This window comes from Sturnira hondurensis, unplaced genomic scaffold, assembly GCF_014824575.4.
Source record: "Sturnira hondurensis isolate 20B ecotype Veracruz unplaced genomic scaffold, ASM1482457v3 Scaffold0013994, whole genome shotgun sequence".
Taxonomy (NCBI): Eukaryota; Metazoa; Chordata; class Mammalia; order Chiroptera; family Phyllostomidae; genus Sturnira; species Sturnira hondurensis.
In genome coordinates this window covers 439,750-460,944 of record NW_028086625.1, presented here as the reverse complement: position 1 = coordinate 460,944, position 21,195 = coordinate 439,750, and the positions used below count along the sequence as shown (strand labels likewise).

General features: G+C 49.6%; 1 protein-coding gene across 2 annotated transcripts; it reads right to left on the bottom strand.

Annotated features, from left to right (window-relative positions):
• Window positions 1-403: 403 nt before the first annotated feature.
• Window positions 404-20,375, bottom strand: UBA1 (ubiquitin like modifier activating enzyme 1). 2 transcript variants are annotated; one of them, XM_037062361.1, is made up of 27 exons: window positions 20,267-20,375; window positions 19,497-19,604; window positions 12,708-12,824; window positions 12,478-12,536; window positions 12,207-12,375; window positions 11,984-12,118; window positions 10,915-11,021; window positions 10,573-10,663; window positions 10,330-10,462; window positions 9,725-9,822; window positions 9,484-9,630; window positions 9,179-9,355; window positions 8,943-9,047; window positions 8,771-8,851; window positions 8,273-8,428; window positions 6,702-6,867; window positions 6,392-6,588; window positions 5,677-5,741; window positions 5,310-5,505; window positions 4,511-4,585; window positions 4,223-4,412; window positions 2,638-2,726; window positions 2,300-2,392; window positions 1,981-2,172; window positions 1,053-1,154; window positions 852-952; window positions 404-715 (listed from the first exon to the last, which is right to left on the bottom strand). In XM_037062361.1, the coding sequence occupies exons 3-27, from the start codon at window positions 12,822-12,824 to the stop codon at window positions 580-582; spliced, it is 3,177 nt and encodes a 1,058-aa protein (XP_036918256.1). In that variant the 5' UTR covers window positions 19,497-19,604; window positions 20,267-20,375; the 3' UTR covers window positions 404-579. The 2 variants fall into 2 exon arrangements, with proteins under 2 accessions (XP_036918256.1, XP_036918255.1); XM_037062360.1 differs by lacking the exons at window positions 19,497-19,604; window positions 20,267-20,375 and adding an exon at window positions 16,965-17,182.
• Window positions 20,376-21,195: the final 820 nt, after the last annotated feature.

The following is a 21,195-nucleotide window of genomic DNA, read 5'->3' as shown; positions in this document are numbered from 1 at the left end:
GAAGGTTGAACTAAATGGCACCACAGGCATTCCTGGCACTGAGAACCACGATGGCAAAGGCTTGTCCAGGGTCTGAGTGCTTTGAGCCAGGAGGGAAGGGATCTGCCCGAAGGATGTAAGCCATGTTGACCCAATATCAATATGGGAGTGTTAGGAGATAGAGAAGGCAGAACTGGAATCCAGTTCAAATAAATTGGACCCAGGTATCTGTTCTTTATGGCCCCACTTCTATAGTGCCTCTACTTCTTTCCTGAACAGGGTAGGCTGGAGAAATAACAATTCCTATATTTTCTCTGCTCAGGAAACTGGCAGCTGGGGTAGGGCTGAGCCCTTTGAATTACCATCTCAACCAAACAGCCCCAGGAAATCCCTTTCTGCCCTGGAGCCAGCAGCGCATGCCATGTCTGCATTAATAACTCTTTATTGGGATTCAAGGTTCTGAACAAGGTAGGAAGCAGTGACAAGAAGGGTTCAGGTAGGGGGATAAAGATGGAAACCCAGACTTGGCTAGTTGGGCCACTGCCAGAGGTCAAATGGGAGCCCTGGGGTAGAAGGTCTCTGGAGAGAGGGGGCTGGGGGTCAGCGGATGGTGTATCGTACGTAGGGGACCTCAACATCCTCGCCGGTCTCGTCGTTGCAACACAGCTCAAGCACCAGTGCCCGCACGTGGCGGCCCAGCTTTCGCTTCGACACACGGCTTACAATCTCCGTCATCCTGGGGGCAGGGAAGCAAAACGTCAGTGAGGCAGAAAGCGAGAGAGGAAGGACAGGTGGGTGGGGGCCCAGGTGGTGAAGGGTGGTAAACAGGAGTGGGATAGCTGCCAGCTGAGGTTCCCTGCTACCCAACTCACGGCTGATCCAACCGTTCCTTGAGTTTGGCGGCTGGCATGAAGAAGGAGTAGAGCATGGACACACCCTGGGACAGCATGGTGATCTCCAACTTATGTTCTTTCTGGAGAAGGGAAGAGGGATGGCAATGTCATTGGAGTGGACAGGCCAGTCACAAGCACACTCCGCCTTCATGTGGGGTGAGAATGAAGAAGGGGCCTCACCTTAAAGTAGTCAAGGAATTGTTTGAGGGTCATCTCCTCACCATTGGGCTGCAGACCCTGTACCTCAAAGCGATCCCACAACGTCCAGTCTTGGTTATAGTACTGCAGGACAAGGAAAAGACCAGTGTGATGAGGGCCACCAGATCGTCTGGCCCTGTCACTCTCCTCCCTTGATTCATACAGAGACATGTTAAGCAAGATCACAAGCCTCTTTTGTCCAAAACTCTCTTGTGGCTTCCACCTCACACCCTGAGTAAGCACTGAAACCTCATTGCAATCCTACTCTTTACTCCTCACCTCACTCACTCTGCTCTAGCAAAATCTTTCTGAAACATACCATGCAGGCACATTCCTATCCTTCCTGGGCCTTCCATCTGAAATGCCTCCCATTCCCCTCCGCCCCCCCTCCAGAAGACTGCATGGTCTTTCTCTTCACCTCCTCCAAGTTTGGACTCACATATAATCTTTTCAGCAAGGTCATTTGTGATCATCCTACATTTTAAAATCTCAAACCCATCCCCTTGCCACCTGGTACTCTCAAGTCTGCCTTATCCTGCTTTTTTTTGGGGGGGGGGCTGCCCAATAAAAATGTGAGTGAATTAATAAAGCAAGCACAAGAACTTAGTAGTAGTAAGCACCTAATAAATGTTGGTTGCTATCATTGCACAGTTCTTAACAATCCCCCAGGGCACAATTTAAATATCCCATCTTTTCTGAGGGCTTCCACAGGGAGAACAAAACCTGTCCTTAGCACACAGAAGGTACTCAAAAAATATGAGGAGTAAATGAACAAGTGGTACACAAAATGAGTAAGTACACAATGACACAAACCTTCACCTGGTGAAAACCTATGAAGCAAACCAGAGCCAGCTCTACAGAGAAATACCCTCCCACAGACAAGCCTACCTCCCCTGATGCAGGACCTCACCTGGTGACGGGGTGCGGCAATAGGTTCAGAGAAGCCAAAGAAAGGCAGAGCCAAGTTGAGGAAACCATTCTTGTAGGAGTCAAGCCTTCGGTGCCCCTGAACCACTTTGTATAGCTCCAGACACACAAGGCCAACCACAGCTGCTGTGGTTGTGGCAATGGCTGGGATGATCTTCCCAGCAATCAGCTTGCTCTATAGGGCAGGTGAAATCAAGGAAGACAGTAGTTGAGGAGGAAAAGGTTCCCAGCATACAGAATGGATGGAATATGGGGAACTCAAGCCTGGGAGGGGGTGAAATGTCAGGTCTAGATGCCCTCACCTTGTGCCGGTCTGCAGGGGGAATGTCATAATTCTCTGCCCGGAGGTTGGATGCAGCCACAATGAAATCCATATGGAAGTTGGTGTCATCATCCTTTTATGGTTGGAGGAGGATGGGAAGATAATGAGAGGATCAGAGGAATAGGATTACTGGCCTTTGGGGACACAGCAATTACCTACTGGGCTCTATCGGATCAACAACATGGTTGGGAACATCTATTTGTTCAGGGTTACGTGGCAAGCCCACGATCCAATCCCTACAAGGACCTGGGGCTGCCTCCAGATCCTCAGAGACCTGTTTTGCCCACCCCCCGCCTGCCCAGAGTCCCCACCCAGCACCTTCTCAAAGTCAATGGGGTACATCTTGAACCCAGGGAGCTTTTCTGGACTGGGCAGTGTGGCCTTGAGCTCCTCTAGACGGCTGTCATCTGCAGGAAGAAAGACACCAACAGCCCTTGAGACCCCAGGCCAGGGTCTGAGGTGAAATCAGAAGCCCAGGTTGGGGCAAAAGGTATTCAGACAGAACATAGATTTGAAAAGGAAAGCCATCCTCGGAGAAGGGGCAAGACAGAGAAGGCAAGGCAAGGCAACAGGCACAAACCTGAAGAGTTAATATCAAGAGTTATCTCTGGAGACACTATGGAACTGAAATGATGACACTAGGAGAAAGTGGAGACAGAGAAATCCAGGTGGGAGAATTGGAGGTCTTGGGGAGAATGAAGTACAGAGATGGGAGACATGGAGGAGGATATGGGGGGAGGAGGATATGGGGGGAGGAGGATATGGGGGGAGGAGGATATGGGGGAAGGAGGGATGAAAAAGATACATGGAGGAGAAATTGGGGGGAAATATACAGACATGGATATAGAAGAAAAATATGGAAGGAGAGAGAAAACATGAAAAGGGGAGAACAGGAGCAAAAAGAGATTGAGACAGGTGGGACATTTTAGATGCATTTTACATTTATATATACACATGAAAAGAGAAAGGAAATACATGCATAAAAAATGAAGGAAAGATGGGAAAGATATACAGAAGGGAACATGTGGGTAGATACTTGGGAAGGAAAATGAGGAGGTAAGAGACAGGTGAAGACATACGGAGAAGAAGTGGGGGAGACAGGAAGGAAACAGGGAGAGTAACACAGCTACAGATGCACTATCAATGGAGGAAGAGAGATGAAAAGGAAAGGTAGGTAGATAAATACACCAACCAAATGTGAGAAAATTAAGGTCCCATGAGCCATATTCAGACTGCCAACCGTTTTATAAACAAAATTTTGCGGGAACAAAGCTACATTCACTCATTTACATGTGTATTGCTGCTTTCATGTTTCAACTGCAGAGATGATAGGTGTGAACATTACGTGGCCTGCAAAACCTAAGAGAGTTACTATCTGGCCCTTTATCCCTGATACTATGTAACAGCATAACAAACTGAAGGAAAGACATGGAGAGAGGTGGGGGTATGGGGAGAGATGAGGAAGGAGTGTTTAGAGAGGAGGAACATTACATGGAGGGCAACATTAGGGTGAATACACACAAAGAGGAACATGGGGGTAGGAAGATGGAGGCAGATGATAAGGGACAAAGACCACTGGTGGAGATCATATGCTCCCAAATAAACAGACCAAGAAGAAAGAGAAAAAAATGTTTTCAAGGCAGATATGTATGGAGCAAGAGAAACAAACAGCTAGTTCTCCTGAGAACTACAGAGTGGGAAGGGAAAGGGAGTGAGTTTCGGGAGAGAATTTGCCCTAACCAAACCTCTTCATTTCAGAGGAAGGGAGGGCCTAAGGAAGGTATGGGGGAAGCTCAGGACTGGAGTCACGGCACAGCCAGGGACAGAGGACTGGTGGGGAGGCTGAGCTGGGCAGGGGACAAGTGAGGTGGTAACTCCTGGCTAAATAGCCATAAACGCTCACCAACAGAAGCACTGGCACTCTGCAGCTCCTGGTCCGAGACATGGATCTTTACACCAGACTTGGGGGTGAACTCGGGGATCTGGATAGCCTGTAAGAGTGCGGCCACCGCAGCTCGGTCCTGAGAGCCTATCAGCCCATAGGTCTGGGCAAACAGGTTAGCGGCAGCCATCACGTAGTCCAGATGCAAAGGCTGGAAGAAAGCAGAGCCAGAGGGGGAGCACATCAGCCCTCACCTGAGAAGTCTCTAACTCCTTCCCACTGACCCTAGGAGACCTCAGGGAGACTTACGTTGTTGACATCGAAGGTGAGTGGGTGAGGACAGCGTTTGGGCCCAGACCAGAATGGAGCTCCTGAGCTTGTTAGCTAAGGGATTAGAGAGATTTCTGAGGTACAGAACCTGAGAGTGAAGGCCTAACAATCCTAACTCCTCACCCTGGCCCTGGATGGGCCCTGACTCACTACAGCTTGCACTGACAGAAGACTGGAGTTAATAATGAAAGATCCAGACTGCAGGGTACTAGAGATGGAAATTCTGATGCCAGGCTGAAGCAGAGACCTCATTGAGAATAGACTACCACCAATTCCTAGGCACATGGTTTGTGCAAGACACACAGCCATTCAACTAATCTTTATGGACTGCCAAGCACTGTATAAACTTAGTATTAGTAAATACCACTAAATCCTCACAAAAATCCCTATGAAGTAAATACTATTTATCTCTATCTCCCTGAGGAAACTGAGGTGCAAAGAAAAGTTATGTGAGTTTCCCAAGTGCAAATGGAGCTGGGATTTGAATCCACACTGACTACTGTTTTCTTAACTCCAAATTTCTTCCCCATAATCCCTATAGCCCTGGAAATCCACATGACTCAGCACACAACACAAGTAAGGGAAGCAAAGTCTCCTGATCCAAGGAGAGGGGATGGGAAAAGCAAGTTAGACTTCATCATTCTTCTGAGATCCTTATGTCTTGGGGCATCTGCCACAGCTGGACCAATGACCAGGAGGAGCCGGGTTGTGTGTGTGTGAGCCCACAGCAAGTTCCTGTTTCAGATTCTGCCAAAAAGACCTGGCAAGTGGGCATTACCTGGTCAGGAGGGAAGTTGTGTAGTAGTTGCCGGATATTGTTAGAGTACTGGGTGTGCCAGTGGTGGCAGGCCCAGGTCACACAGTCAGCCCAGGTCTGTGGCCGCTGCAGCACCAGGCTGCGCTGCACGGCCTCCAGCACCTCCAAGGGTTGGGTGCCCGCCAGCCGCAGGGTCCGCTCCACAAACTTGGGGTCTCTATCAGGAATTGGAGTGGTCAGAGGCAGGATTACACAGTGGCTCCAAGAGTGGGCTCCAGGACAACCCCCATTTCCCCATGGAAAGCTAGTCCTGACGCCAAGTGTTATGAAGATAGGATGCCTTGCCTGGCAGGGAGGGGATGGGGCGAGGGGGCATTTAGTTACTTACGTGAGGTATTGGTTGACGTTTTCTGCTGGCTGTTTAAAGAGACCTTCAAACTCATCCCGAGCCCACTGCAGAGAGAGCAAACAAATTACGTGGGGATGAATAAGTCAAATAAAAAACACAACTGCTCTGAAGGATGTCTGTCAAATACTGCTCCTAACCTTCCCCACTCCCCAACCCCAGCTTCAATTAAAAAACCAATGAACTGGATCTGAGCAATGGTAACATTAGTGAGTATGTGAAAAAAAAAATTATTCTTAACTTCTGTGTACTTCACTTGGTGTTAATGTCCCAATACAAAGGTTGAGAGACCTTTTATGTAGAAACACATACTCCCTTCACAGAAGCACACTGAAGTATTAGGGAGTGAAGTGGTATGATATCCGTGACATACTTCAGAGCACACACACACACACACAAACAAATCAAAGAACATGTGGCAAAACAGGAACAACTGTTAAATCTAGGTGATGAGTGGTATTTGAGTGTTCACCATACTACTCTTTATACCTGTTTACATGTTGAAAACTTTCCAAAATAAAAGTTAAAACATGAATGAACCACACTAAACACCTAGGCTGCTGGATGGGAAGTGAGAGAGGAAGGTTTGGAGAAAAAGTACATTTTGTACTTAGGCTTGCAACACCTGAAGGTCAGGAGCCCGGATGCTGAAAGGTAGGGTGCCTATTCCCTTCCCTCACCCCTGAAAGCTGATCACCTGCAGGGTGTGCTCAATGGCATTAGGGAAGTTCTTCAGCGTGCAGATGGGGATGGACTTCTCAGGTGGGTCCTGGCTAGAGCTGTATGACTCTGTCAGGAAGGGGATCACCACCTGCACGTTGCCCTTGGTGCCCAGTGTGCCTGATTCCAGCAGTGGTTTACGGTAGTATACGCAGCGGCGGTCCATGTACATGCCTGGGAGTATGAAGGGGGAGGGACATCAGGATAGGACAGAAAGACAGGCACCCCCAACACACATACATACATACACCCCTGCCCTTGACCTCCTCACCCAACTCCAAACTCACGGGCATCCACGTTGTCCAGAGCATTGGCTACACCATCCAGGTTTTGGAAGAAATCATCATCATAGATGCGTTCTGTGTCAGGGCCGACACGGTTCTGGTGGCTTGTCACCATGATATGAGGATTCATCTGGCGCACAGCTGCAGCAGCGGTGTCAGACTTTAATTTCTGGGGGACGGAGGAAGGGTAAACAGCTCAGTTATTTGTGCATTCACCTGACGGACCTCAGGAGGCTCCCTGATTTAACAAAGCCAGTCTGTTGACAGTGCCTCATGGGAGGGACTGTAATAAATGTGGCAGGAGTTCAGTGGAAAGGGAAGCAGTGGCCAGACACCAGCTGAAGACAAGCTAGCTATCTGGTCTCAGCACTCAGGGTTGGAGAACATTCCCCCGCCAAAATAAAAACGGGATCTAAAAGCACACAGACAACCAAGATTCTCTCAAAAGCCTCAAGTCAGGTCCTATCCCTCCTGTCCTCAGAACCCTACCCCAGCTCTCACTTCCACTGAGGGTAAAAGGAGCGTGGCCCTATTTTCTCTAGCTCACCTACTGCCCCCTCTCACCTCTCAATTGTGGCCTGGGCACTCATCGTGGCCTGGAGCACTCTTCTACTCCCGCATACCCTCCACATCTACAGACCCTTCTTCAATCTCTGTGATCAAAACCACAAATGCACGTCTTGGACCCCTCTGATTTCCCTCATTTTTGCTGTTCCTTTGCACCATACTTGCCATGAACTATAAATAATGTTATCCCCCATGGAAGGCTTACCAGATAGATCCCTGTATAACCTAACTTCTGTCTGTGCAGAGAAGAGTGAACCTAGCAGGTATAAAGCACTTCCCAACGAAAGGCCTGCCTGCAAGGCTGGCCCTTGGTTGGCATCTGGGGCTTTGGACTTTGGGAGGATTCTCACCATTCCTTTCGTGATAAGGATGGCTCTCTGTGCCTTGACTGCAAACAACATGGTTTGTGCACAACACCTGCTTTCCTTCCAGAAATGTGGTGCTTGGGTACATACCCAGCACAGGGTGCTTATTTGAGGAGCCCACAGTAAAAACCCTGGGTGCTGAGTCTCTAACAAGCTTCCCTGGTTGACAACACTTCAAATGTGTTGTTGCACCCGGCTACTGGGGGAATTATAAATGTGTCCTGTGTGACTCCACTAGGAAAAGAGTTTTGGAAACTTGTGCCTGGTCTAATCCAGACTTCACCTCATGTACTTTTCCCTTTCCTGACGTTGCCCTGCAACCTTTGCTAAAAGAAATCATAGCTGTGAATATAACTGAGTACATCCTTTGAGTTCTAGTGTTATCACAAACTGGGGGTATTTTGGAGGAACCCCACCACACTGTCCCAATTGCATGGATAAGAAGTCAAGGGAAAAGGAAAAAAAAAGAGATGAAAAGTGGTAGATTCAATGAAAGGGTACTCAATAAATGTTTGTTGAATGAAAAGAAACTGAAAGAAGGAGCTGAGGAAAGAAGAAGGCAAAAAGGACTCCTTCCCCCCCCACCAAAAATGGGAACAAAAAGACAGCAGGAAAGTGAGATGACAATGCCCTGCCCCTCACCGTAACATCCCAGGGCCGGAACAGAAACTGTCGGTTCAGATTTGACTTCTCAATGGTGTCCATGTCTGTGACGACAACTTCTCCACCCTTCCCACAACCCAGCCCAATCATGGCGAAGTTCTTGAGCAGCTCACAGCCAATGGCTCCTGCACCCACCTAGGAAGCAGCCAAGAAGAGAGAGAGCCTGGTTAATACAGGTTAGCTTAAAGCCACCAATCACTCTTCACTCCTCCTGAGGGCAACAGGAGCCTAGATGAGGGTCTGGTGCCACATACTCAAGTCCCAGGGCTAAAAGAAGTAACCAATCATTTGAGGGAGGCAGCACCAAAGGGGGTTAACAGAAGGTTGCATTAGGATAAAGAAAATAGCATAGGCATGTGGACAGAAGTGTATAAGAACCAAGAGTTGGTCTTCTGCCTCAGGAGGCAGGAGACCCCGGAAAAGATAGCCAGAGGCCAGGAGAGATGAAGGGAGTAGGTGTCTAAGGGGATCACTCACCAGGAAGTACTTCTGCTTGTTCAGCTTCTCTTGCATTTCTGAGCCAAATACAGCTACCTGCCCATCATAACGGTTATGGCGCTGAGGAATGAGAAGGGAAGAGGCTCAGAGAGGACCCTTGCCAGAAATACACCCCCCAGTGGCACCTTTCCCATGTACCTCACTCACATACCGGGAGACACTTATCCTCTGTGATGGTCCCTCTGTCCTCAGGGAGACACTCCAGGGCATCAAAGTATAGCCACTGCATGATGGGCATGAACTTCCCAGAGCAGGCCTGGAGATTGGGGAGAAAAGGGAAAGTGGCCAGTAGTTAACTGGGGGGCAAAACACAGAAGGACAGCAAGTGGTGGAGTCAGGGAGGTACTTGGCCTAGCCCCAACCCTGCTATTCTCTATCTATGCTGACCTTCAAGACCTCCTGGGCAGCCAGGCCCCCAATGAAGGCATTTATGGGTGCCAGATCTCCAGCAGCCACATATGCCAGCTTCCGGATGAGGTCCTCATCCAGGCTTTCCTGTTGCACTCCTGGCAAAGCTCGAGCATTCACAGCCCGGGCTAAGGTCACCAGCTCTGCTGCATCCTCCTGGTGGGGCAGGAGCAACCAAAAGCACAGCTATCAGGCTACAGTGGGGAAGAGTAGACAGGGAGAGAGGTATGCTAGGCCTTCAGTGCCAAGGTCATCTGCCCTGGCTAGCTCACCCATATACCCACCTCATTGTGGGACCGAGGGGGCTGGCCATGCTGAGCACAGAACTGGTGCAGAGCCTGGAATCCAACATGCAGCTGAGCAGGGCGGGAATACTTGGCGAAGTCCGTCATCACAAATTCAGGCTCTACCAGTGAGGCCAGCAAAGATTTCTGTGGCGGGAAGGGCATCAGAACCAGAAGAGAAGAATGCAGAACCTGGAAATCCCCAGATCCACCCCTACAGCCCACCACCCTCCACACTCACAAAGCTGATCTTCTTAGGTACTTTGACCTGACTGACGATACCACCACGGATGTAGTCAGAGAAGTTGGAGGTGTCACAGATGCTAAAGGTGTAAGGACCTAGGGGAAACATGGAGGCCATCAGGCTACCCATCCTCCCTAAACACACAACATCCCCAAGATAAGGAAAAATCCATTCCCGACCCAGTTCAGATATCAGGAGCCATTTCTTCTCCACCCCAGGTTCCACTTGGACATCAGAAAAAATTTCCCTTCTGCCACAGACCCAGCTCCAAGGCCATGAGAACCTATGTCCCTGGCCCCAAGTCTATACTAGAAGATACTCCTTGCCATTTGTCCCTATCAGCTCAGACATGAGTGGATCCTCTGATCTGCTCTGTTCAAACACCAGAGACCTTTCCCCTTCAGCAGATACTAGGGACCTGTTCTCCCAGGAACAGCTAAGACATGACATAGCACCTCCCCCCACCCCATGCCCACCAGCTGGGGTTGGACCCCCAGGAACTGTTTCTGGTTCAATTCAGACACCCAGGATGTGTCTCCCCTCGCTTAGAGCCCAGGGACACACTTCTTATCTCCCCTGACTTCCCCATGACCCTAGCTTACCCAGAACTTTGATCTCTATGGGCTGACTTCCGTTGAGTTCAACCATGCCCTGTACTTCTGAAAAGGAGACAAAGTCGCCACTCTCAAACCCATGTCGGGCCTCATCCAGGCAGGTAACCACACCAGGGTTGTCCTGGTTAAAATAAGAGTGGTCTGAGAGACAAGCTCAGAGTAACAGGAGCAGACAAGGCAGCCTACCATTGCCCATCCACCTCCTAGCGTCCCTGAGGCTGCTCTCCTCACCTTAGTGATCATAGAAATCATAGCACTGAGTGGCTGTTCTCCATTGGAGTCAGTGATTATCATTTCCTCTCCAAAGTCACAGAAGAGTTGCCTGTGAAGGGGGCAACAGGGCTGATGCCCAACTTCCCATGCCTGGGGGGACTTCACATGTCTTTCAAGATGTAGCAAATACTTGCTGAACAAATTCAGCTCATCCCTGCTAATCAGATGGCGTTCATGCCACACGGGGAGGTGAACACACAATCTAAAACCCAGGTGGCTAAAGGGGGCTGTGGGCAGTGAGAGCTTGAAGGTCTTGACCTAGGCTTTACAAGGATTAGGGAAATGGGTAGGGGCACTCACCCAAACAGGCCCCGTGTGTCTGCCACCACCAGCTTGATGCCATGACTGTGACAAAACTCACCCACCAGCAGCTGGTCCTCCAGAGGGGTGTTGGTGAGGACCACCACCTGAGGACAGGCAGAGAGGTGGAGTCTCAGGGCATAATAACGGAGGGAGCTTGGTGTGAAGAGTTCAGGGAGCCCCAAGGGCTTTGCTGTTTCAGCCCTCTTAGAAACACAGAAACACTGTATCTACCATGTATCAGATCCAGGGTCAGTGAAAGTCAGTGAATAGAAACTAAGTAGCTAGGAATCCCTAGACCAGTACCAGGCTAGGTAAAGAGGCAGCTGGGAAGAGTCTGATCTGACTCATTCATTTGCCAACACCCACTGATGCCTGCCTGCAACCCTACCATGCCCAGTGAGACACAGAAGAGGTAAAACTGTCCCAGCCAAAGTCTGAGCTCAATCCTACCACACCCACTTGCTCCCAATCCTCAAGACAACGCCTGCTTGGCCACATCCTTGGGACTCTGCTCTCTGCCTGAACTCCCACCCTTCCCCAGGCTGAGCTCCTACCCCCTACACCTCAGGGGTCAGCTGCAGTGTGCTCTGGCTGCTGGGACATCCCAGGACAGAATCTCAGTTCCCACAGCTCCTCTTTCTGGCCCAGAGCTTTTATTTAACAAACAACCAGATGGCTCTAATCATGTGCCAGCTGCTATTCTAAATGTTTAGCTCTCGTAAAAACTCTATGAGATCTGTATTACTATCACTCCAACAAACAGGGCAAAGTAAGGCACATGAAATTAAGTGACCACCCAAGATCATACTAACAGGAGCAGAGACTCATACCAAAGCAGTATGGCTCCAGTTTGTGCTCATAACCCTATGCTGTACTATCTCTCTGTCCATATCTTCCCTCCCTTTAAAAAGACACATCCAGGATCTAAATCTTGCCTGCACCCCCTGAATTCACCCCCAGCATGAAACCTAGCACACAGGGCAGTCCCTTAAATATTAGACAAATAAACACAATAGTAATGGGCTCTGAGAGAACAGGACAGGAGGCTGGGCTTTGCTTGAGGTACCTGGAAGCCACTAAGGAAGTCTTCAACAAGAGGGCCAGTATAGGCACTAACAGGCACATAGCTGTTGAGCTCAGCGAGGCGGGGCTGGGAGACTTCAGCACGGTTTTTACCAATGTCCTCCTCCCGCAGGTAGAACTGCAAAGTAGATTAAGGGATGAAGTGAAGTGGCTATAAAGCCTGGGGGGCTGGTACCTGGGCAGGAAGGGAGGTTAAGAAGAGGTACCTGTGAGGAGAGATCAGACCACTGGGCAATGCCCTGATCATGTAGGGTGACAGCCTTGACCCCACCAAGGATGATGTTTTTGGCAATCTCCACACCCAGGCCCCGCAGGCCTGATACCAGTATGCTGGATGTCTGGAGCCGTTTCATTGCTTCATGGCCCAACACATACCTGCCAGGTTAAGGAGCATGCTGGGTCAGGGCCAGGCCCTCCCAACCACATCCTCTCAGAGCCTCCCCTCCCACTTCTTTGGCCAACCTCAGCCCCACTTACAGCTGCCGGGAGTAAAGGCCCTCATCTATGTCTGCCTCATTACCGTTCTTCGCCATTCCCTAGGGATGGAGGAGAAGAATAGCAGATTCAGGGAGACACACGAGAATAGAGTGTGGACACATGGGACAGTGATACAAAAGATATTTTCACCCACCATCCCCACTACCTCTCAGTTTTCAGGAAACTGCCCCACTACCCCACCTGCCAGTTTCCAGGAAAAAGACACTTACGTTGGTTGGCAATGAGGGCACTTCAGATAACACAGAGTGGGCAGGAGAACAGTGAGAACCCGGCTTTGGATCAGGCCCAGACACGCGACGTCTCTTGGACAGCGGCGAGCCGGACATCTAGAGGGAAAAAGGTGGGTTAGGTGAGCCTGGGGAACATGGATGTCTCTGTTGGTTACTGGAGACTGTGGGGGAAGGGAAGACTTAAGAGCTAGCATCTCCATTTTACAGAAAAGGAGACAAGTATAGAGATGACGTGACTTGCCCAGGGACACACAGCTGCCAGAGCTAAGATCTGAACCCAGGTGGTCTGCCTTACAATCCATGCTACTGACCACCAGGCCATTCAGCTTTCTCCCCAGCCCAGCGTAAAGAGGAAGAGGCGCCAATCCTGCAGGGCAAAGGAGTGACAAGGAGAATGTGCTCGTGGGGAAGTCAGATGAGGGATGGTGATTCAGGTCAGCCTGCCACTCCTTAACAAATCTTATTTAACCCCTGTGAGCTCAGTTCCCTCACCTGTAAAACTGGGATAATAATAGCATTTACCTACCCCCATGGAGTTGTTGAGATAGAACACAGACCATAAAGCCTGGCACAGAGCAGGTAGGCAAGAATGAGCAGCCATTTTCCTCTCCCTTAACCCCGGGGACAGGGGTTGAGGGAGGGAAACACGGCATGGACATCCAACAGGGTGGTATGATGCCAGAGAACCCAGTTGCCAGAGGGGCTCAGGACGGAGCCCAATACCCGCTCCCACCCCAGCCCCGAGAGACACCTAGGCCAATAAAAGGTGACAGGAAGAGAGAAGACGCTCACCTCCCAAGCTTCATCTGCATGTGGAGTCCCTTAAGCATATTAACAGTAACGGTAAGTGTTAAGAGTACCCCCCTTGGACAAACATCATACTTTATGAGCCTCGCCTCACTTTGTAGTCAGGGCACCCCCATGGGGTTGGAACTACTATTGATAACATTCCCCAGCTCACACTGAAGGAAAAAATTAACTTAGGGACGTGTGGTGACTTGGCTAAGGTTCCCACAGCGTGTGACCAAGCTGGGCCCAGAGCAGGGATCTGCTGTGCCTGAAGCCCAGGCTGCCTTGTAGTGTGATCAGGTGTCATCCCCTCAGTGGTCCTGACCCTGCAAGGCAGGGTTGAGCATCCTTGCCAGACAAATGAGAAAACTGAGTTTAAAGGCCAAGTGAATTTGCCAAGGGTCACAAACCAGTCCCAGAGTCAGAACAATACAGACTGCCATGGAACTGAAATCTGGGGGTGAGGGTGGTGACTGGATCCAGATGCTGGGGAATCATTTAACCTCGCCTCTAATGCCCCTCTAGGCCTCTGTTCTACCCTGAGCCCATTCTAATACCCAATCACATAGAGTACTCCCACTGTACCTAAAATTCCAACTTGGCACCTGTTATACTCTAGTGCTAAGCAAGATGACAGGAGCTTCCTGCTATCTATGAGGGACTTATTGCCTGTTAGTCACGTAGTCAAAGGCTTTGTCTAATACGAATGCCCACGGACCCAATAACCTTATGGCCACATCACAAAGAAAACAAAGGCCCAGGGAACTACAGTCACTTGCCCAGAGCTTGCGGAACTGTTTGCCAAATGCTTCCTGGGGGAATAGAGTCAGGACCCAGCTCAGGGCCAAGGGCCCAGTGTTAAGGGATGAGAGAGCAGGAAGGAGAACCCAGGAGGCACAAGGCTGGCTAGGGCCAGTCAGCCAGCTGTATTACTAGAAATGCTAAGAACCAACCAAGGTAGGAAGACTTGGTGAATTAGGTAAACAAGGACAAATTATACTTTCCCATTTTCTGACTCTCTGACCTGGGTAGGGATCTCATTTCCTCTGAGCCTCATTTTCTCCAAAAGGGACAAATGGAACTATCCTCAAGGGGCTATTGAGAATGTTAACAAAAATCAAGGTCTGTAGTCATAACTCAGAGATCTGAGGACGTAAGTAAGTTCCTCACTGGGCACACAGTGGCCTCCATTACTCATCTCCTTGCCTTGTCACTGGTTTGCTTGTTTGGGATACATCATCATCTTCCCATTCCCTAAATCAGAGATGATCCCGGGCCAGAATTCTTCATCTTTTACCTCTGGACCCCTACCTAGTGCTGGCAGCAAAGGTCTGAACAGGTTTTGGTTAATTGTTCAAGAGCGAATTTCAGTTGCAGAGGTTTGGAACAGGCCAATATAAAGAAAAGCAGAAGGGTCTAGGGCAGAAACCCCAGAGAGCAGTTAAGATCACCCACCCCCAGCACAAAATCAATACCCTTTCCCCCTAAACATATGCTCAAGCTCCAATCAGAACATAAATACTATCAACTCTTCAGCAAAGCTAAACTGGGGGCTCAGAGTTTCAGAACTTGCCTGAGGTCTCCAAATTGGTGATTTTGATGCCTGAACATTCTGTACCACCCAAACCAAAGAAGTTTTGAGGTAGGAGTCCTGGAGCAGGTTTGAGAGAGGGCAGGCACAGGGTCAGGTTATTAGGATGGAGAACCCAACCTATTAGGCTGCGACCTGTCAAGCCTCCTAGAAGGGATTAACTGAGAAGTCCCTAGGAACAGAAAAGAGGAGTCAGGAGGCAGTTGTCGGAGTCCAGGAGCTTTAGGAGGTGGGAAAGGAGATGGTAGAAGCCATGTGGGACAGGTGGGGTGGACCAAGGAAGGGTGATTAAAACTCAAAATTTTGTAAAGAAATCTTTTGGGAAGGGCCAGGAAATGCCACTGGAGGCCCCCAGAGACTGAAAAGAGGTAGAGGGCAGTTGCTGGGTCCCAGAGAACCAGCACAGGGAATGGGTAGGGGATTGTAGGGCACAAGGAAGCTGCAATAAGATCTCGGGTCTGGGGGGAGGGGTATTCTCCATCAGAATGCTGAGGCCCTGAGGGTCTCTTGGGCCAGGTAGATGCTGATGGCAGAGAGGAATCTTTGATCAAAAAAAGGGACTTGCAAAGGGAGAGGTATTTCTGACACCTCTGTCAGAGTCCCAGGAGGCTACAAGGGTAGTTGCCGAAGCCCAGGGCTTTCTACCAGAGCACAAAGGCCTTGTTTTGATCTCACTGGTATAGGCTAGGGACTGTAGCTTCTCTGAAATGATGGAAAGGGGAGGCTAAGCCCAGACAATTCTGGGTCTCAAAAGTTCAGTAAGGAGATACGGGCTAGTTCACCAAGTGGGGTTGGGTTTCTCTGACCAACTATGCAGGATCCTATGGAAGTTTGGAGGGTAGAAGCTGAGAAGGGGCTTTTGTACTCTGATGGAGGACAACTGCAACTGCTGGGGGAAGAGACATCTGACAATGATGTTGGGGACCTCTGGCTGAAGACGGTGTAGACCTTGAAAGGCTCTGAAGGCAGATTCTGAAGCCTGACGTGAAGGGATCTGTGAGAAAAGCTGGAACCCTGGTTGGCTTCTGAAAGCAGAGGTTGAGTGAAGGGTGGGGTTTGAGAAGCAAATAAATCTCTGGATGACGAGGCCTAGGATCCAACAGGGTCCACGGGGAAAGATGCTGGCAGGGGGATTTCTGATGGAGGATTATGTGCCCACACAGTTCTTCTCTGGTGCCTGGTCCCCTGGGCGGTTCTGAGGGAAGATACTGAAGGTTAGGTATATTTTATGGGGGAAATGCTGTGGCCTATAAGGGATAGTCTTTGAAGAAAATACTGGGACCATAAAAAAGGAGACATCCCTTTATAGTAGAGACAGTCTCTAAGGGTGGATTCTAGAAATTGAAAGGAGTCTCTAAAGGTAAGTGCCTTAAAGGTATTTGAATAGAAGTGCTGGGCCCAGGATGGGTTTGGGAAACCTGAGATATAGGGGGTCAGTCTTTAGGCCCAAAGGGCCTTTTACAAGATTTAGTCTCCTCGGAAGCTCTAAAGGCAGGCTGTGTGTGTGTGTGTGTGTGTGTGTGTGTTGGGGTGCCTGAAGGAAGATGCTAGAGTCGCAGAAATGAACAAAAGCCTGCAAACCCTCTTTCTCCAGGGTCTGGACCCTCTTGGAAACTGTGAGGGCAAATACCTAGGGGCTAGGGGTGTATGAAGGGAGATCCAAGAGAAGGTCTTTAACACTTGGTTGATCCCTGAAGGGAAATGTCTGCCCCACCCCAAGATGTGCCCCCCACACCGATCCCTATAGTCCCAGGCACCACAGCCCACCCTGTCATCAGCCAGGCCCCGTGCTGATCCTGCCTCCTCCAATGCACCCTGAAACCTCTGCCAAGGTTCTAAGAACAGTCATTCCTTACCAATGCCGGTTCCCCGGGTCGCGCCGCCGCCAACTCCTCTAGGAGCCGAAGCCAAGCTCGGCCACAGCCCTCCTCCTTTTCCTCCTCCCTGCTGTCTGGGCTGCTGAGTTGCTGGTGCCTAAGCTGCCTTCTCCTCCCCTGGCCGTAGTGTTTGTTCTTGTCCCTGCCACCTCCTTTACTGAACAGCCGACACAAGATGGCGGCCGCTCAACGCGAGGCCGGAACAAAACCTTGGGCCCCACCCCCAGAACCCGGATGCAAGCAGACCTCGCCCATTGTGGTCCCGGACAGTAGGTGATTCATCCAGAAAGGAATAGCTCCACCTGGTGGCTACTAAGGCACTAACTAGGAAAACAGGTAAAAACAGGCCACACCTCATGCAACCTGAATAATGAATACATCTTTGCAGCCAGGCTACCATGGAAACTAAGAAAGGGCATCAAGCCCACACATCCTGGTCATGAATTAGGCATGAGGCCGGGTGGTTGGCTGACTAGCACCCAGCAACCAAAAAGCCAATGTTAAAACATGGAAGCCACACTCCACTGTCATGAATAATGAATAATCTTACAGCCAGAACCCAAGGAAACCAAGGCCACATCTTTCATAAATAATGCAGAAATCTTGGTGGGCTGGAATAAAAGAGACAGATGCACCTACCACTGCATATAATATCCTGCAAGCAGGGAAATGGGGGTACTATAGGGAAAACATATTCCCCCACCCCCACTCATGAATAATGAGTAATGATGCTGAAGCAACTCAACCTGGAAACTCAGGGAGGTCAAGAGAGGTCCTACTCACTTATCATGAGTTATACATGAGACTGGATGGAGAGCCTTGCCTAGCAGGGGTGTCCAACCTGCAGCCCACAGGCCACATGTGGCTCAGCATGGCTATGAATGTGGCCCAACACAAAATCATAAAATTTAAAACATTGAGATTTTTTTTATTTTGTGCCACAATGCATTTAATTTGTGGCCCAAGACAATTCTTTTTCCACTTTGGCCCAGAGATGGCCCATCCCTGACTGACTGCATGTGAACTAGGGCTGTGTTGGTCCAACCAAATCCAGACTCACTACATGCTTTTGACAGGTGCCTCAGTCTCCACAGTTGTAAAATAGGAATAGTAATCTACCTCATAAAGGCAGTATGTGTTATCAAAATCAGAGAATATGAATTATGAGCAGCACTGGCACAGGACACTTAAATTTTTAAATATCACATATTAACCAAAGGTAACATGTAAACACATCTATGCTAATATAAAGTCAGTTGTGGGTGGGTAAGGGTATAACCAGTCACCGAAGAACCCCCCAACTTGGGACATAATTTTAAAAATAATGTCTTGCCCTGGCCAGTGTGGCTCAATTGGTTGGAGCATCGCCCTGTAAACAGAAAGGTTTCAGGCTTGATCCCTAATTGGGGTCTATTCCCTGTTCAATCTGGAACATGCCCTGTTCAAACAACCAATTGATGTTTCTCTCTATCTCAAAGCAATGAAAAAAATGTCCTCAAGTAAGGACTTAAAAAATTACAAATATAATAGTGCCTAAAACACCCTCATAGAAGGATACAGGAAAGCTAAGGCCACCAATATCCATTAAATAGGTAGGACAGACTACCAGATCACCAGAGATAAACCTCAGCCACACAATAAGCACTCCAAACTCTGTCAAATAACAGTAGATCCCATTAATAGATATGGTGGCTCCTGTGGTGTTTACTTTCCGTGCCTTGTGCCACTGATCTCTAGAATGCAGAGCAGGAAATCAGTTCCTTCTGGTGCTTAATGTCTCCACTCAAAGGTGACCTAAGAGAGTTCTTAAACCCTCACAAAAAGCATTCCCACCCACTGACAACTGGGATGAGTAGCCGTGTAACCTGGCGTCAGACACTTCTCTAGCCACTGTTTCCCCACCCATAAAATGAGGATGGTAACCTACCTTGTGACAGAGTCTAGAACAGTGCCTGGCATGTAGTGCTGTATGACTAACATTAGTAGTAGTACCATTAAATTTGGGGAGGGGATTATAGCATTTGATTAAGACTATAGACTCAGGAACTAGACTGGCTAGATTTGAATGCTTGCTCAGCCACTCACTGACAGTAACCATAGGCAAATTAAAATTACTCTCCTGGTGTCCCAGTTTCCTCAGCTACAAAAGGGGATAATAAGAAGCTACTTCCTAGTAGTGCTGTTGTGGGGATTAGATGAGCTAATAAAGTGTTAAATGACTGTAAACTAATCTGATGATCATTTTGCTCATACTCATTTTTTCAGGCTAAAAGAAAGATTTGCAGAAGATCACACAGCTGGCAAGTATCAATGGAATTTGAATCTAGAGCCTTTTTTGATAATCTGGGATCAATGGGCCTTGTCCTTTCCCTAGATGAAAGGTTTTAAGCCTGGAGCCTATAAGGAAGAGCTAACAGTGGATCATACAGATGAAGCCCTGAAAGCTACGCCCCTCATGAATTCTGCACACCGTCCACAGAAAAGCTACAGAAAACTTGTGGAGCTACTCACCTTTGCGATTAATCAGTGAGTTCTAGTTTGCCAGTCAAATTGTAGAATACTCCTTCAGCATGCTGATCCGCTCCTGGTGAGTAATTCACAAGCCATACTTCCAGCGAACTAGGTGGAAAAGAGGTAAAAGTGGATTTCCTCACAGCCCCACCTCCTCATGAGCGGCTGAGGAAGGCCGGGTGGCACCCTGTCTCCTTGGGAAGCGCCTAGGGCTCCAGCGTCCCTTCTACAGTCTTGGGGGGGGTGCTCCTCTCGCTACCAACTTGTGGGCCCCGACATGTCCAGTGTCTCCGCCCTCGGTACCCAAGCCCGCGGGGTGGGGGGCGGGGGGACCGCATCATAAAACCAGAGGTCACAAAAGCCACAGGTACCGTAACAATGCCACGGCGGTCCCGAAGGTTCCCACTGTCGCCGGTACCTTTCCTGAAACAAGTCTCCCAAAATTCTGCCTTGACTTCAGGAACCTCAAACTTCGCCTCTCCCCTTCGGGAGCACCCCAAATTCTGCCCCACGGACAGAGTACTCATACGTGGACTCTAAGGGTCTCCCCTCTCATCCCCCTAAATTTTGCGAAAAGGCATATAAACCCTTCCTCCAAAGGATACTTACTAAAAGTGACTCCCACATCCCACCCCCGAGTCTCCAAAGACTATTTCCTAAGGGTCCCTCATAACAGCCACCCTGGACCCAGAGCCTCCAAATACGCCCACTGAGGAACCCCCTCAAACTGAGACTACTCCCTCAAATGCGGACACTGTGCTTAAGCTCACCCTCAGCGTTGGACCGAAACCTCGTCTTCCTCCTGGAGAGAGACCGACGACGCCACGGGGTAACGGAAAAGTAAACTAGCTCCTCAGTCGCAGAACACCCAGAGTTTGCGCGGAGCTCGAAAGCGCGGGGCCTGGGAGTGCTGCGGTTGGAATGTACCACAGGCGCTCAGCTAGAGGGGCGTCCGCTTCTGCTCCCGCGCTGTCGGCGGCCCATGTGAGACCCAGACACCCCTACAGGTTGTGGTCCTGCCCGAAAGCGCGAAGCTTGCTGGGGGTAGTAGTCCGGTTTAAGCAGCCCCTGGTGCACGTGGTGGGCGGACGCAGCCAGAGTATTAGAAAAAGTAAATTAGGCTTGGAATTCTGAGAGTGGCGCTCTGGGGGGTGGGGAATGGGGAAGGAACACTTTTCCATCGTATTTTTCCCTTGTCATTTATCCTTTGCCTCATCTCAAGAGTCTTCCCCTCATACCCTAGTAATGTAAAGTAGTCAGGGAATGCCTCTCAGAGGAGGTTGCATGTGAAAAGTGAAGAAGCGAGCCACTTCTAACCCCGGGAAAAACCATTTTGCTGCACAACCATGAGGTTGGAAGTTCTTGGGCATGTTTGAGGAAGAGCACGGAAGTCTGCGTAGCTGGAGAGGAGTGAGGAAATGGGAGCACTGAGAGATGAGGTGGAGGCCATGTCAAGTAGGGCATTGTAAGCCGGAGATATTTGGTTTTTATTCTAAGATGGTGGAGAGCTGTAAAAAAATCTTTATTTCAGAGACAGTGGGAGGGAAGAAGAGTAACATCGATGTGAGCGCGACATCAATTGGTTGCTTCCTGCACATGCCCAGACCAGGAACCAACCGGACTGAACTCGAAACTGAGGCACTTGTCGGACCCGGGCACTGAACCTGAGAACTTCTGGTTAACCGGACACCAGGAAAGT